At 45.2% G+C, this 17,672-nt stretch overlaps 1 protein-coding gene across 1 annotated transcript; it reads right to left on the bottom strand.

Annotated features, from left to right (window-relative positions):
- Positions 1-111: 111 nt before the first annotated feature.
- Positions 112-16,627, bottom strand: tnfaip8l1 (tumor necrosis factor, alpha-induced protein 8-like 1). The gene is made up of 3 exons (XM_005746811.2): positions 16,239-16,627; positions 3,925-4,204; positions 112-2,403 (listed from the first exon to the last, which is right to left on the bottom strand). Exons 2-3 carry the CDS (start codon positions 4,194-4,196, stop codon positions 2,115-2,117), a joined length of 561 nt encoding a protein of 186 aa, XP_005746868.1. The 5' UTR covers positions 4,197-4,204; positions 16,239-16,627; the 3' UTR covers positions 112-2,114.
- Between the last annotated feature and the right edge of the window lie 1,045 nt (positions 16,628-17,672).

Genomic DNA, 17,672 nt, shown 5'->3' with positions numbered 1-17,672 from the left:
ACTAAATCCAGGTCAGCTGCAGTCAGATGACCCTCCTGATCGGGTCAGAAACATCCACCATCCAGATAAGGAGATGGTGATTAAGACAAAAATAAAAAGACAGGAAATGTATCAGTTTTTAAAAAAAAGCATTTTGTATTAAATTTGTTGTGTCTGGATACAGAGAACGCACAAACACAATCCTATGTACACGAGTGAAAATAAAAACACTCACCACAGTCACAAGAGTGAAAATGCAAGAAGAAAAGCACGTTTGAGTAAAATAAGTGCGACTGTTTCCAGGGCTCGTGCTGCTTTTTGGTGGATTTCAGAAGGAGTGAGATTGAAACTCGCCCTGAGATGAGGAGGATCTGGAGAAAATTGCATTTAAAGACAATTAAAGGATTTACTTCAAAGCCTTCCCAAAATGATGAGGCTGGGCTTAAATGAATCTAACAAATGAGAAGTCATCTCACAATTAAACCGGCGCAGGACTAAAATGACAACAGCCACCACCTCGGTCTTCATTTTCACCATTAAGGGGTTAGAACGATCACGTTCACACCATTTTCTGAAGTGTCCTGGAAAAAAAGAGTGCTTTTTAAGTAACAGCAGTCCCTTCTCTCCTCTCTCTTTGGCAGAGCTGCTGCAGAAGAAGTTAAAGTTTCAGCAATCCTATCTGGGAATGCACAGCGCTTATTACACGGCTCAATTTCCAATTCTCTCACAGGTACACACACACACACACACACACACACACACACACACTACAAAATGAGGCCGCGGCACAAAACAATCTCCCAGACAGGCTCAGTGATACAAAAACACAGACAAAAAAAAGGAAGGATGCCCATTATGCAAGGTTGGAGAGGGCTGTAGTAACTACTCATATACTCCTTTGTAAGGGAGAAACACAACATCATCTTTCACTCCATTAGAAGGACTGGCATCGCGCAAACAGAGACGTTATCCCCATCTCATCACACGAGGCTGCCGTGCGGTGAAATGGAGTGGCTGCTCGACGGAGGCCGGCTCCCAGCCATTACGCCACCCCGGAGCGGGGAGCGATAATTGCAGTGGGAGAGCACAATCAGGTGCTGTGTTTGTCTCTGCTCTAATCTCCGTGCTCTGCCCGGCGCTCTTCACAGACACGGCGCTGCAGTCTTTCATCTGCCTGCTCACTTTTTAGTTGGGATCAGTCAGAATTTGAGCTGGAGTTTTAGTGCTTTTAAGGATAAACGTGAGGCTCCCCAACCTGAAACACAGCTGACCCCGGACTAACGGCATCCGTTACGGCGAGCGGTTCGACCGAGTTGGCGCTTAATTCCCTTCTGACAAAATGCCAGAGCAATCTTTGCACCTGGTGCCACATTGTGCGCCGCCCTCGCCGCCCGGCCGTGATTTTTCAGGCTAGATGAGCGTCCAGGCGGCGAGACATTCGAGTCGGCGCAGAGACGATCAACAACACGCAGCACGCTCAAATTCCTTCGAGTTTACATTCCCCCCATGACCCAAATACTTTGCCTTTGTTGTGGTGGCTATAAACCAGGCTATTGGAAGCAAATGTGGGTTTATAAGTGGCTCCGAAACAAAAGGCCAGAGTTCAGTGCATGATGGCGAGAGCCGCAAAATGCTGGCTGAGCAGGATTACTGCCGTCGTTCACATGGTTTCACTACAGTACAGCGCTTGTTTGGGATCGAGTGCAACACTGCTTTCAGGAAAAGCAAACAGACAGTAAAACTTCTTTTTGTCCTTGGAAATTCGCTCTCTTCTCCTCGTTTTGCTCCCAGACCCACTTTTGTCCATTTAACAGATACAGCTGGAGGCCTGTGCCTGGTTTCTTGCCTTTTTGAAGTGACAGAGAGAAAGCGAGCCCTTGGAACGAAGATAAAATATGCTATTTAAGGCACAGTTGTCAAGGCTATGGAGATAAGAGCATGAAGTTTTACATTCATTAAAAAGAAGGCTGGAAAAAGAAATACACTTTGGACAAAGTTGCCAAGCGAATTTCGATGTTACAGTAAACGCAAACACAAACAAAGGAAAAAGAAAAATGTTCACGATCGTTGTCTCAAAAAAAGAAGAAATGCTTCGTGATGAGTCGAGGTAAACGAGCCTAACGCCGAGGCAGAGGTCAGAGGTTGCCTTCGTCGAGCATCTTATTGATCCCGTTACAGATCCTCTGCAGGTGGCCGCGATAAACCTCCGAGGGCCCGTACAGAGTCGCCAGGAAGTCACAGTCGGCAAAGTGATTGAAGACGTGGTTGACTCGCGAGTGGCTCTTGGCTGTCAGGTGGCGCTTGATGGCCTGGTGCAGCAGGTCGCGGCAATCATTCAAGATGGCGCTCATGACGCGCCGGTCAAAGGTGAACTCGATCTGGTGGAAACTGACCGCCGTCATGGCCAGAGTGTGGACCTTCTTCCTGCGAGGAGACAAGAGAGAGGAGATGCTGTCACTTTCTAATTCTGACCAGAGCAGCAGAAGTAAAAATAGAAAGTGCTGCCGCAGGAATTTCTCCAGAAAACTTTCACAACCCCCATATATTAGTTATAGTATTGTCCTGTGCAAAGCTCACATCTCCATGCTAATATAATAACCCGTCTCTGCACTGAGCGCTTGTGTCAGCTTTGTGTCCCTCCGAGCTCGGTTTTACTGGAAACACATAAACTGATGGAAATGTCCATTCCCTTAATTTGCTTCCATCAGCACACAGAAACATCCTTTAACTGCACTTCTCCCCAGAATCACATCTTCAATGTTTCACAAGGCTTCCAGCCTCCTGACCAACAATATAACACGACTTGTACTTCGCTCAGACACAGTCGAGTAACCGATCGTTTATTGCAGCGATGAGGACTCTGCTGTAAGAGCCGCATCGCTTCATAAGAAAGAAAAAGAAATCAAAGGTAAAATGTAGCATCGCTGTTAAAGAACCAGCAGGTTGATAAACTTCTGATTTTGTACAGATATTATTCCAGCAGGTTCGTCTCTGACAAAACAAAGTGGTGATAAAATGACCTTCACATACTGTCTGTGTCCAGAACAGAGGACGATCCCCATTCATGTCCTTTAAAGAAATGTAACTGGTGCTCATCTGTAGCATACGTAGGTGGTGCATCAACAGATGATGATCCCTAACATGCTTGAGCCTCAACTCTCGCGGCCCGGTACCAAACGACTCACGGACCAGTACCGGTCCGAGGCCCGGGGGTTGGGGACCGCCGTGCTACATGATCGCTAGCGACACAGCTATGTTAGCATAAACACAGTGAAGCTGGAGGATGAACGCTAACTTTTTTCCCCTCGATAATAGTTAACGTGAGGGTTCCTGATGGTTAGGGACAAATGCAATCGCATGGCAGGATGCTGTAAACGGACCAAACTTCAGTCAGGAGAACAGCTGAGATCATCCATCCACAATACGAGGTTAGTCATTAATATACTGCAACAACATGGGAATAGAGCAGCTGCAGAGAATTCAACATTAATGAATCAATGGTACAGAAGTGGAGGAAGCGCAGTTTTTGGCTTTCCCCATATTCAAAAACGTGCCGTCTCTTTGCACTTACTGTCGCCCGCCATTATTTGCAGGTGATGTTTGCAGCCGCTGCAATGCTTTCGACGAAAACAGGCGCAGCTTGATGACACCATCAACATGCGCGGTACAGTCAAAATCTCTACCGTTGGCTAAATTCATAGTTTCTACCGTATACTGTTTATACCACCCACCCCTACAACAGAGGATGATCCCCATTTATGTCCTTTAAATAAATATAACTGGTGCTCATCTGTAGCATACGTAGTTGGTACATCAGCCAACATGGACCCTAACATGCTCACATACCAGGAAACTATAACATGGCTTTGAAGGAGAAGCAGCAAAGTTGGGCTTCGGTCTAAACTGCCTCGTGTAGACACGAGAGCGATAAATGACGGTCGTCACCTGAAGTTCTCCACCAGGATCAGCTCCTCACTGTTGAACTGGTTGTTTCTGTAGAGCACTCCCAGCTTCACCACCATCTTGATCAAGTTCTTGATGATCTTCTGGGACTCTTTGCGGTTGCGGGTGTACTCCTTGGTGACGCGGTACAGCTCGTCCAGCACTTCGCTGCTGGTGTCGTCGATGAAGAGGCTGGCCACGCTCTTGGTAGCCATCTTGCTCATCAGCTTCTTCTGCGCCTGCAGGGCCAGGCTCTTGGTGCTGAAGGAGTCCATGGTCAAGTCTGGGTCGAGAAGAGACAGAGAGAACATGCTATCAAGCCACAGTCTTATGGATAAACCCCCATCAACGTGAAAACATCTTGAAAGTTTTCTAAAATTGGCACAAATTGAGAAATAAAACAAGAACCGTTTCTTAGATGTCCTCTTTGACCTTCTCATATCAAAAGCAAAATGAGCCAAGAATACCACACTACCAACACACAATGTGTGAAGATATAGCATCGTCGAATTCTGTTTAAACTGCGGGGCCGAGAACTGTCCGCTTTATCAGATAATGAGCCGTGGCAGCTGTCAAATTAGTCCCAGCAACCCTCTGGCTCGGTGCCTGCAAGGTAGTTAGAGAAGAATGTGTCATTACACGTGTGGGAGTAAAGTCAGTTACATCCCGACCACGCAAAGCAGGCAAAGTAATCCGAACGTCTCATCAGCTGAATGCACTGACGAAACAAGGCGAGCAGGAGGCAGACAGAGCCCACTGTGCACATGTGTGGATTTATTTATGCATGTCGTTTCTGAGTGTGTGTTTGTGTGGCAAGTGGGGTGACTCAGTGAAAGGCTGCGCCCGTGATAGAGGCTCAGAAGGAGGGGCGGGGGGTCATCGGGTCTGCCGGCTTTCAGAGCCTCGCTGAGGGGAGCGAGCGAGAGCGCAGCACGCCGTATCGTTTCAGCAGCCTTCTGCAGGTCACTTCTTTAGGCTTGAACAGTCTCCTTTTAAAGCAATAAAGCAACAAAAATCTATTTTCCTGAGCACTCCCTCTCTAACTTTCGCAGATCTCCAAGGATAACCTCAGAGCGCACGAGCGTAAACAGGCACCGCAGTCATTTTCCACGCCTGCCTTATAATGCAGGGGGAAGAATGAGGGTGAAGGAAGGGGCATCTGTGTTACGAGTTTCATTTTGTTCGGACATGTTCAACATTTTTAGAGGTTCGCACTCTCAGAAATATACAGAAAGGAACTCTAAATGAAACTGAATACGGTGTTTGGCTTTACTAAAACAGTAAACAGACGTAATCGTTGCAATCTGAGCTTCTCCTCTCTCTACTTTAGGTCTCATCATGCCTGCATGCTGAGTGCGTTTGAGCCTCTCTCTTTGAAACCGTTGGCCCTCATTGTGTTTATAAAGTGAGTATAAGTGATGGTGAGATGTACGAGCGCAGTGCAGAGTGTCCACTCAGTGCCTCAAAAACCCAAAGAAGCGTTTTATTCAAGTTACTGACCTATTTTGTGGACACTAATTTAATTTCAGCAGTGTGAGAGTCTGCTGCAGTTTCTCTCCTCTGCTCGCCGTTTCACTGGGACTCGTGATGGAGGGGTTGGGCGGACGCCGCATCATGTAACATATTAACGAATCCACAAGGAAGAAGTGGGACAATGGCAGGAATTTATTTCTAAGTCTAAACCTTCATATAATAAAGATCCAGATCAGGGTTTGATATTTTTTAGCCACTCGAGACGATAACATTACTCAGTTGCTTTTGGTGTTTAGATACCAGACATGACACGTGCTGGGCTCAGCGCTGGCTTCACTGCATCATGTCAGTGGTCTCTGCAGTTTAATAGATCGTTAGGGCTACTGGGAAGAAACCACAGCAAATCTAAGCTGTATTTACAAACAGAGAGCTACAGACTTAAACTGCACACCTGACGTGAATCTGAAGGGAAACCTGCCAAGAAAGAGTTTCCTCCTGTGGACTTGATCCAAACTCCAGTGTACAGTATGCTGTGTAGCAGAGATGCACGTGTCATCGTTTCCTCCGCCTGTTGGCTGGGCAGGAAGTGGTCACAGCGTGCAGTTAAAACGTGTCAATCTTTGCACGCTCGGATTAGGAGCTCTTGCAGGCGCTGTGGTCACAGTGGCGTCGTAATGTGTTTGCACCTTTGGACTGAAAGCTCTCACCTACCGTTTGATGGATTTCTTTGAAATTTAAACTAAATGCTCAAAATTCCTGGAGGTTCTTTAAAAATGTGTCTTTTTGGGAATATTCATGAAAATATGGTACAAATATTGCTGGTCCCTAAAAGATGAGTGCACAGCATTTCACAATCTAATACAGCACCGCCATCTGTACGCAGACGTCACGTTTCCTACATCATTATGAACATATAGGCAAACTATTAGTCTTTAGATTTTCTGCCTCATAAATGTTTAATATTACTTAAATCTAAAGGCACCGATTTATTTTCAGTGTTTACTGCCGAGTATGTGCCGTGAAAACATGCAAAGAGTCTCCTTTGCTGCAATTTATTTCCTAATAATTATGTAAAATTATTCTGCCGTAAACAGAGCTCTGTAAACAAACACACAGGCCTCGGTTTTACATAAATAAATATTCTGATATACAGACAGGTGACAAACTAAACCAATAATGTGAAGCGTCACCTACGCGGGGACTGAAAACAGATATGAAATTGTTCTGAGCGATCACCTTCATCCTGATGAGTCACGGTACAGCACGAGGGGAGTCGGTGAACAGCTTGATGAGTATGAAGACGATGTTGGTCATATGCTTGGCCTTTGCAGTCGCTAGATGTCAACAAATTGAACATGTCTGGAAGATTTTGGCCCGACGTGTTAGACGGCGGTTCGGCGACCCCGTCGTCAAAACACCAAATGACAGAATATGTTTCAGAAAAGAGTCGAGGCTTTGAGAGCCGAGCTGTAAATGAAGCTGCAGCGGTGTCCTGACACGTTAATGACACACTTTCAATTTAACGGAAATCACCCAACAAAGATTTCTCCTGTACCGTCATCTAAGCTGTAGATATGCCAAAATGGTCAGGAGAGGATGGAGCGACTCAAAGGTGGAAATCCCACCTTCACGCACGAGAGTAACGGTGCCAACAGCGTTTGCCACTGACGTAGGATCAGCCTGAGGCAACGTTTCAGTGCAGATGTACGAATCAAGCTGAGCTTGTAGGGTCGAGACTGAAACCTCAGCACATTCTGCTACTGAAAAGTGTCCAAAACAAAAAGCACCAAACGTTGGCACTCCACTTTTGGCTCCTTTTTACTTTTAGTTTAAACTTTAATACTTTAAATCTAAAATAAGAAAAATCATTTTGTCTCAAGAAAAACTGAAGCTAAAATCTTTTTGGAATATAATAATATCTTGGATTGTGAAGACTGCTTTAGTCTGATGAAGACAAAGGTCAAACTTTGACTTTTCTGGGACTAAAACAAACAAAAACAGCTAAATTTAGTTCCCATCAAACCACCTGAGAAACAGCTGATTAAAAATGCATCATAACCTTTGACCCCTGTGCTTGTAAAGCGTGAAGGTAAAAATTCTGCATGGCTTCATTAAATATACTGAAAGCGAGCTGATTCTGAAAGACTGGTGCAGGAGGCAGCGACTAGTTTGTGTCCAGCTAAAACAAATCCAGGTCGTTTTTGTCGGCTGACTAATCGGCTAATAAACTTATTTTCGTCCGATTGTGTAAACTGATCGCACAGCAAAAAAAAAAAAAAATGACAATGACTCAGCCAAATGTGAGGATTAGTGGAAAACAATGCGCATAAAAATGAGGCAAACAGTCACACCCTGTATAAATCCTCTGACGAACCGCACGTCGCCGAACGCGTGGCTGCTGCACTGAAACAAATGTCCTGTTCGCATCATAAGTGATTACTCTTCACGCCATACGTCTCCACTTTAAAGAGGATTAACTGTAAACAAATACATGAATGGCAAATTGCCTCTCCGTAATAATCCGGATAACGTGCACACAAAGCGTGAGAGGTGCAATTAGTGCAGCCGACGCAGAGCGCTGACACATCCCTGCTGGGTGACTTGTGACGTTTGCCGCCGTTGGTACTGGAAGGTAGCGCATCTGCTGCCTGCTACAGTGTGTGACTTTCATTCCTCCCTTGCTCTCTCTGCAATGCCTCTCGAAGAATATCAATAAGACTCCTCGGAGAGAGTGTCAGCAGGATGCTTCCCAGAGAGGAGCGAGGAGAGGCAGAGCCGGGGTGGAGGTTTGTTGTACATCAACCCTGAAACATGCAGGAAATAACTGTGGGCGTTAGCACGAGGGGTCATTTATATACCGTCTCACGCCAAATCTAGTTTTCGCAGCGTCTTGTTGCAGGCGCTGGACATTTAATCGGGCCTCTCGCCGCGCCGATCAAGGATCACTGGCAGATCCCTATCGACCGCTTCGTAGCTCTAAACTTGCCGTGCTACGCTTGTTACAGAAAATCCTGCTCTGATGCAACGCGTGTGAAACGGATAAGATGAGAAAGACACTAATGATCAGAGTGAGAGAAAAACCCAAACAAACAAAACCTGAACTTGGAATCTTTATTTCTATGCGAGTGACAACTGGAAGAAAAGAAACGTCACTTTGTCCCGTTGACACGAGTTAATCACAGAGGACGGCCTCCACAGGAGATGCACTTATCAGAACACGCGTCTGCATCAGCCTCCATCCTCTCTCTGCCTCCGCTGATGGATGTACGAGAGTTTCGAAAAGTGCAAATGGATAATGGGCAGACGCCATTTACAGGCTCAAGGGTGATTTCATGGCGCTCATTAAATTATACTTTTGCTGCAGATCTGAGGCGTCGTAGCTGTCGACTCTCCGAGGCCTGCCAACGAGCTGGAAGAGGAGGAAGGCAAGAAGTGGGGAAGGGTGGAGGGTTCGCCTGTCGTACAATTCAAATGTCTGGCTCTCAGCATTGTCTGCCTCTGGCTTCACTCGAGGCTTAAGAGTGACAAACAGACTCCTGACACTCTTATCTCGAGGACGGAAGGATATCCTCACTCCGGCTCTTAGTCCCCGCCCAAAGCTAAAGGTTTCGCGAAAACATGCTCTCAAGGGACAAGCGATGAAAAGGTTTTCGATTCAAATCCTATTTTTCTTCTGTGACTCTGCTGCACCAAAGCGCTTAGTGCCAAATCTAAATGGCCTGTGAAGCGCGGCGGCGTCCAGGGACAGCCCGCCAACCCCAACACGGCGTCTCCGTAGTATTTAGAGGCAACATTTTAACGGATTTAAGGCAAAACAAGACATGACAGCAGCAAATCCTGCTGAGTATTGTGGCAAAGTGTACGAGCCACAGTCATCAGTGCACGCAGACATCAGAGGAACAAACATCTGTTGGCTCACACACGTTACTGATAGGCCGACTTACTGAGCAGCTGAACATGAAACAAAGACAGATTGCAGCAGCCGAGAGCTCAGCACTTATAATTGCAGCAGTGAGACAAGTCACAAACTCATATACTCACTCAAAATGAGCTGCACTCGCTCATATAGACACTGAGCAAAAATCTCAAAGCAAAGATGACTCATGGGAAATGAAACCAGACCCCACAGAGTGTCGGATTGATGTCTCAAGACAATAAGGGAGCCTGGGTAATGAACCCAGGGACGCTCCCGCCTGCAGGTGCAGACAGGCCTGTCAAGCCTGCGTGGCAGCCTGGCTGAAGGATCGCGGTGACGAGAAGCTGTGATGACTTTAAAAAAAAAAAAAAAAAAAAAAAAAAAAATGCCCCCCCCCCCCCACTCCTCAGAGGACTATTAAAGCCGGATAGCCACCTTTATTATCTACATTTAATTTCCTTTGTTTGAGTTTCAGGGCAGGTGAAAGCGCTGTCTGCGGTGGAGACGCGGCAGCTAAAAGCTTCTCCAGGTCATATGGGAAAAGAGGAATAAGTGGGATGACAACTCCTACTGGCTGTCACTTTCAGTTAGTGTTTCTGTAATGTGGCCACTGTGACCTTTTACACTGATACAGAGAAGACGAGCTGTAAAGACAGCAACAAGATCTTGATGTAGTGGCTACAGCCTCGACGCTCCCAGTTACCAAACAAATGCCACAATTTAAAATACTTTTTCGTCACTATAGTTGGATTTCATTGTATGATGACAGAAATAATAACTCATCGAGCCGAATGAATGTGTCATCACTAAAGCTCCCTTTTTTTTCCCCCTTAAAGGAGGCCAAAGGTCACAAGGACTAACCCCCAAAGACATATGTAAGATGTTAGTAATCATATTAGCATCGGCTCATATCAGAGCCAATGCAAACATCTTACATGCGCTCTGTCATCGTCGGTATGCCGTCGCCCATTTTTGGGGTTGCCATTGCTAGCTTTGCATTTTGAAACCAGATGTGCCGACTGAGAGATGGGTCAGACTCGCCATCAAAATGTATTAATTAATTTAAACTTAATTGTTGCCTTCACTTTTCAGGCCTGGAATCTGTGTCTATTTTATACCATCTATGGTTTCAGTGGCATTTTTAAAAAGAAGATCCTGAACCTTATCAGAAAGCGATACTTGTAGCTGAAAAATAATGTAAAAATAATTTGTCCCAAAAATCTAATATCTGTCAGGCTCCGATTCAATGAGCCCAACGAAACAACAACAACAACAAACAGTTTAGAATTTCAAAATATGCAACTTCCAAATTTATAAAACAAAGAAGATTTACAAAATCCTCACAGTGGAAACAATCAGTGTTTAACTTAACCTGAGGTCTGATGCATTAGTGATGGCACCCCAACCCTAAAACTATCACAATGTACAAACAAGTTCTAAAGAAATTTCCATAAAGGCCCAAAAACTGGAAATCTAACCAAAACGATTTACATTTCCCCAACAAAGGGGATAGTTATTGACATTATTTCAGCATTATTTGATTTGCACGTGTTGTTTTATGGTCCACACGTGCTACTTGACACAAACATGTTTTTGGCTTCTGGCTGCTCACATGTAGGATGAAACCAACATGATACGAGCGCAGCATTGCTTTTCCAAAGGGGAGCGTTGTTCAGGATCCAGGCTGCGGCCTCAGCATCCGCTATACTCACCTGTCAATCAAACTAAAGCTGAGGTGTGACAGGTGAAAAAGAGGGGCAAATTGGATACACCTGTAGCTACCGCCCACTCTAACCCGTGGCGTTGTGCCTCACGAGGAAGAGGAGGTCACAGCTACCAAAATACCACCACTTTAATACCTGCTGCCAATCTAGACAGCTTGTTGGATGCTGATAAGAGCCAGCATAAAGAGAAAAACCAGTGAAAGATGTGTTTCTACACTGCTTGGCCACCAAAAGTTGCTAAAAAAGCTTTGGCAGAGTCTGTAGAACTTTCCATGACACTTCATCCTCTAAGTGATTGGTTGATGGCAGCAGAAAATGTCACGACTTTCATGCTCTTCAGGGATCGCTAGTCACATGGATTGGGGCACTGTGACCCTGAAAAAGACAACTCCATCAGCAGAGAAAAATCTTCACCGCTTCAGGATGGAGGCGATTACTGAAGAGACATAAATCATACTGAATTGTGCACTGCACAACAACAAAAAACAGCCCCATTATCTGCTCTCCACTGCATCACGTGTCGATAATTACCTCTGGCATTTCTCACTAACTATTTTTATCTGCTGCGAACACAAAATAATGCGTCCAGGTGTATTAAACACAGGAAGACTCTTTCCCGGTTTTAAGTCTCACCTTTCCAAAAGCATAAACCTCGGCGAGCATGCAAGTGACCTTTACCACATCCTCTACCACTCCAGATCGCTCCTCTCCTGTCATTTCCTGCTGTAGTCGTCCAAGTAAAATAACAGATACCACAAAAAGACAAAAGGTGCTGCAAACAGGATCGATATTTTTATCGGTTTTTTTATGAATAGCAATTTATTCTTAAGAGTTTTTAGTCTTATTTGCTTTTTTGGAAAAATATTTTTTGTTGCTTCCCACTGGTTAAATAGTTCATCCATTCAGATTCAAACCAGCAATCAAAAAGCACTTGATTGCACAACTGACGGCACTCAGTTTTTAATTCAGGATTACTTACTGGTTATTTCCAGTAATCAGCAGTTAATTGTAATATTAGAGCAGCAGCGCAAGGTTAATGGCTGCCCTGCATTTTGCATTACAGTCGAGCATCAACATAAGGAGCGGAGTCGAGACTTCTTCGACACAACAAAAAATCTGCATGATAAGCATCACAAAGCATTTATTGCACGGCTGCCGGACTGGACTGGATGACGCCCTGCTGTGTACACACTGGTGTGTTGTATTTGCTTTCTTGCTTCTGGTTAAACTTCCACAAGTTATTAAAAAAGATGCATCCAGTGTACCAGCGTTTCCATTTAAAAGCCTCGTAAAACTGCAGAGCTGTAAGAAAAACAAAGTGTCAGGTTTGGGGGGAAAACCCCCAAAACATTAACGATGTCATTAAATTGATTTTTGTGTGGCAAACCTTGAATGAACGGGAAAAAAAACAAAGACTTCTCTACACATTCTCCCCAGCTGTATGATATAATCTGTCTCCACTCTGAGATACAATAGACAATCCAGGTTGTTATATAAGGTACATCCGTGCTTTGTGTTATGAGAGTAGCCACTCAAATGAGCTCCAATGGAGCCACTCAACTGTTGGGGAATCAACAGCAGGATTTCAGGACAAGTGAACGCTGCAATTTCATCTTTCATCAACTTTTGTAGTGTTTGTCTCGCTCTTCTCTTGAGGTGTTGCATAACAGAGGAGGTGCTGACTGCTAATAGAGCCAGAGCTGGGAGCATTGTACGTGCTAACAGCTGTATGTCTGCGTAATGATGCTCTCTCTGCTCGCACTCATCCAGCTCAGCAGTGCTGACATGAAGAGCCATAATTGCACGCAGAACACGCGGACGGGGGCACATACATGCAACATGCATGCTTTGAATGGCGAGCCCTCTGCTTCCCACACAGTCATCTCTGAAGACTTGTGCAGATTTGCTGAGAAAGGAAGCAATCAATGCCTTTCGCTCAGAAACCGCACTCCAACCCACCCCCCATTTTCTTTTCTTTTTAACACTTTCCTCAGATCTGCCAGAGCCCGCTCAACAATTAATAATTAACGCATTGGCACATAATGGATCGGAAATTAATAATTCAGTCTGCCGATATGGACTAAAATAGACTAAAGGCTAAGAGCAGTCTGCTGTGGAGCAACAGGTTCAGGCAGACACGTGGGATACGGATAAAGGGTGGGCCGTCAGCGCATACAGTAAGAGACAGCAACTGCGAGCTGCTGGCAATAATTTAGGAACATCAGTCAGTGTTACGCATGTGTAATAAGGCTGGGAATACAGTCGCTGCCGCGCTGCCTGGGGGCCAGCGCAGCACTCACTGACAACATTTGTTCTTGCATTAAAATGCATAAGTGGGTAGTTGTTTTAACTTAGAGCCCAGTTAATTTGGACCAACGTGCAAAGAGAAAGACTGGCAACAAATCGAGAGGAAAAACAGCCCGCTTGTTACTTCGCTTTAACTGGCGTGTTTCAGTTTCAATTCTGTATTATTTATCACGTTAACACCGCTGCAAATAATGCAGGACATAGTCAAGCTGCTCGTGCTGTGACTGATGGCCGGGCCTGTGACATTTTAATTAAGGCCACCATAGGAGTACGACACATGATGACTAATTTGCCTTACCTCAGAGCCCAGAGAGCATAATTTGCTAACTTGATGTTTAATAAAAGGAGCGCGCCTGGCTGCAAGAACAGCAGGGCTGAGGATCAGTGAAAACAGAGGGGTCACCGGCACGAGAGGATATGATTGTGACATAACTGATACCGTCCCTCGCTGCCTTTATTTCAGGTAACGTCACGATATTTTCAGGTCATACAGCGCTGGCCTTTCATGCAGAATCACGGGTTTTAGCGGCCACCTGCGTGCTCGGCTGAGCGTCGCAGGCCAGTAAAAGAAAGGTCAAACACCTCTCTTGTCTTGTTAATGAGTTACCATGGCGTCTCCTCAGCAGGACCAACAGTGTCTCTGGGATTACTGCCGCAATTGCATGCACTGCCCTTAATAACACTGCATGGGGAATGTAGAGCAACGTGACTGCTTTGTCCTGCTCGACAAGACACGCAAAGGAGGAGATGTGCACAGATAGAGTTACACGGAAATACAAACAGACGAGGCTTACCAGCGTCTGCTTAATCCTGCTGGGAAAGCTTTATATATTATTGATTGTCTTTCAAAAATCATACAGTATAAAAAACAATGAACACAAAAGCCACGATTAATGAGGAAAACATATTTATAGTTCTTAAAACCTGCCATCAGTTATTCTGCGGCTGTCTGTAGCAATGGAAGCCAATATGATTACTTTACAGCTATAACTTATGATTATTCTCATTATTGATTGTTACACTGATTAACCAATTCATCTTGCATACAGCAAAACCTCAAAAATAATGATCCCACTTCCCAAACACTGGAGGTGGTTTTGCTTTGCATGACCAGTGCACAACCTGCTGCAGGCTTTCATTTAGAAAATGAAGGCAATCGCTTCAGGGATTTGTGGAAAGGTTATGACCTGTTATTGGAAAATAGTCCAGAAAAATGCCCATCGTCATTTCTGAAGAGTAAGAGGAGACAAATATAGCCAATTAAATATGCAGTTTAGGAGGATTTAAAGGCACAGCCTCCACCTTTCCCTTTTCAAAGACAGCAGGTGTTGAAATGAGGTCCTGCAGTTACTCTATTGTTCATTCTTCCTCGGCTCACTTGTTGCAGTTGCCACCAACAACGACGCTACAAAGGAAGGCTTTGCAACTAAAAGACAGCAGGTCGAAAAATGCCAAAGCAGTTTTGCTTGCGCACGGAGAGACGGACCTCCGAGTCCTAATCCAAGGACATATTTCATTTAACATGCCTTCTGAGGCTGAGCGTGGTAATGTGTGCCGCCACTGCACAGTGACGCTATTCATCCACCCCCGGCCTTGTCATGGAGAAAAGCTTTGCAATGTAAACACAGCAATGTGTTACAAAACGTGCGTGTTAGAGGGTTTTTCCCACAGTTTTGATTTTGATAAGCTGAGGATTAGACTGTGAGGCTAATACATAACTGTTGCACATCTCTCCTGACCTCCATACGCATCTGCGTCCTTCACTGCATTGATGAAGAACCGTTATCACTGCACTTCTTGGAGTTCTTTAAAAATGACCTATTGACAGTCACTCTTCCACTGGGACAATTTCTGATGAGGCTTCAGCAAACAGTAGCTGGATCGATTGAAGGCCCAGATGCATCTCTCCGGTCCTTTGTCAGGTATTTGCAGCCTCCCCCCCCCTCATTATTTCTTAATACTGTAGGTAGTTTTTATTTTTAAGTCTGCCACTTCTGCTTTTGCCCTCCACGTGCCTCAGACTTTTTAAGGACTCACTGCAGACCATGTGGAGATATGGCAGGTTTTCAGCTAATCGCTCCTGCGGCATCAAAACTACCATTTTGAAACTGTTTAACAAATGATGCGTTTTTGCAACAGGCTGTTAGTAACAAAGTGCCCAAAGATACCATTTAAAATTGGTTCTCTGCCAAGTTGTCGGTCACGTGTAGACACAATGCTGGTTTGTCCCTCGATTTTGGTTCCTTTTTGTGGTTGTATGATTCACAAGTGGTTCAACAAAAAGGTACAAGGACTGGGCTTAAAACGCAGCCAGTATCCAAAGGAGAACTGTGAAAGATTACAAGAAGGCACAGGTCCTTGTAAACAAAATGATCATGGACTTTTGCACAGTCCCACTGTAGTGTGTACAGTATGGTTACTAATAAACGTTAATGCCTTCCTATTAAATCCAGCAAACACGGTCTAGAGTAGAGTACACCACCCCCACAGTCAGAGCTTCAGCGGTGCTTTCTCATTACCAATCAATGACTAATAACAGCAGACACATGATCCTAATGATCCTCCGCGTGGAGAAGCACAAACTCGGTTTATCTTTCATTTCTCGCACCGCGTCCACATCTTATTAAACCAACAACCCGAGCGACTCTCCTTCGCTTCGGAAACGGTCCGTTAGCCGCTAAATCTCTTATCAGACGCTAAAGTATCCCAATCACGCACGAACTGATTGGCCGTTACTTCCGCTGAGCTCGAGCCAAACATGGAGGCTGTCAAACACGTAAAGAAACGCAGAAAACAAAAACAGCTCTCATCAAGTCCGTGTTTGTCCGAGGAGAGGAGGGGGAGCTGGCTTAACCACAGGCCGCTGGGAGGTCTCATTAAGAACTGGTGGGACTCACCTTCCTCAGCTTCACGGGGACACGGTCAGCCAGATCACAGCAAGTTAGTACTGTGAGCGAAAAGAGTTCATCCTGGCAGAGCAGATGAATTCACTTCACAGCATATTCAGGTTTTCTTCCACTCGTTCTGCTGCGTGTCGGCCGTGAAACGTCCTCGCTGCTGTTCAGTTCAGGTTTTGTTCTGTAACCGTGTCCTCGGCACAGATGTGTAAATTATTGAACGCGTGTTTTCTTCCCTCGGCTGCTGCGATCAGTTACCACAGTTTGCTGTAACTCGATTCCTCCCACTCGTAAAAAAAGTTTCAAACTTGAGGGGCACTTGGAAATCACCAGATTGATGTGGGCTCGGACCAATGGAGGAGCAACGAGGGGGAGTGGTCCAGGCCCAATCAGGCCGAAAGAAAAGGGCCATTTACAGCCAGCGCAGTCCCTGCCCCCGTGCAGGGCTTCCAGTAATTATCCTCGTCCAGCTCCCACTCCCAAGGCTGAAAGTTTCCCAGAGGAAACGGTGTTAGGGGAACAATGAGCAGGAACTGTGGGGAGCAACTTTTCTGTCAGGGTCAAAATAATAAATAGCCTATAATGTGTCTTTCTAGCCTGCGTTGGTGCTTCTGGTGACAGTTTTGCAGACAAAATGTGCTAAACGCTGCTGAGAGCAGGCTGTTGGGATAATGATCCTGATGTGAGAGAGGGAGAAACTATCAGCGGATGTTTTCGGGACAGGGGAAGTGTTTCCCCGTCTGTCTAATGAGGATACAGAAATTCCCAAGGTCATGTCCGTTTTGGATTGTTATGTTAAGACAATGGTTTATTTTATATATATGATGTAGGCTCTTGCACTTGCAGGAAAACCTTTTTCTTTTTTGACAGCCAGGTGTGATTATTGAGGCGTTATCTTACTGAGCTACAAGAACATTTTTGTATAATCTCATTTACTGTAAGATTTGTGTTTCTATGGGATGAGTCTGTGACAATGAGGATAACATGGAACAGTTGCAGTGGTGAGATTGATCTGGAGCGCCCTCTTGTGGTACAATGTGAGAAACGACTCTGTAAGCTGAAGACCTTTGCAGAAATGCACACAAAGTAAATCGTGTGCTGTTTTTCTTCCATTAGTACTAAGTGGTGCAGAGAGTGGTCGGGATTATCTGTGATAGAAGGATCCTGGAAAGAGTCCAGGTTGCACTTCATTCAGCTCTGATGCTGCTAGCAGACAAAGGACACTAAATCTGCATCATTTTGCTGCACACATTGAAGGATCTCAGCTTCCTTAGGCGATAGGCCATGCTCATATCTTTCTTGTGTACAGCATCTGTGTTGGTCTTCCAGTTCAGCCTATTGCCAGTGTGGATGCGTAGGTGCCTGTACTCCCTGCAACTCATCACCATCCTGTTCCAGGATAGACACGGGTCATGAAGTCAATCGTCATCTCTC

Source organism: Pundamilia nyererei, unplaced genomic scaffold (genome assembly GCF_000239375.1).
Source record: "Pundamilia nyererei isolate P.nyererei 1_Seehausen unplaced genomic scaffold, PunNye1.0 scaffold00183, whole genome shotgun sequence".
In the NCBI taxonomy this organism is placed as follows: Eukaryota; Metazoa; Chordata; class Actinopteri; order Cichliformes; family Cichlidae; genus Pundamilia; species Pundamilia nyererei.
This window is presented reverse-complemented; position numbering and strand designations above follow the sequence as displayed.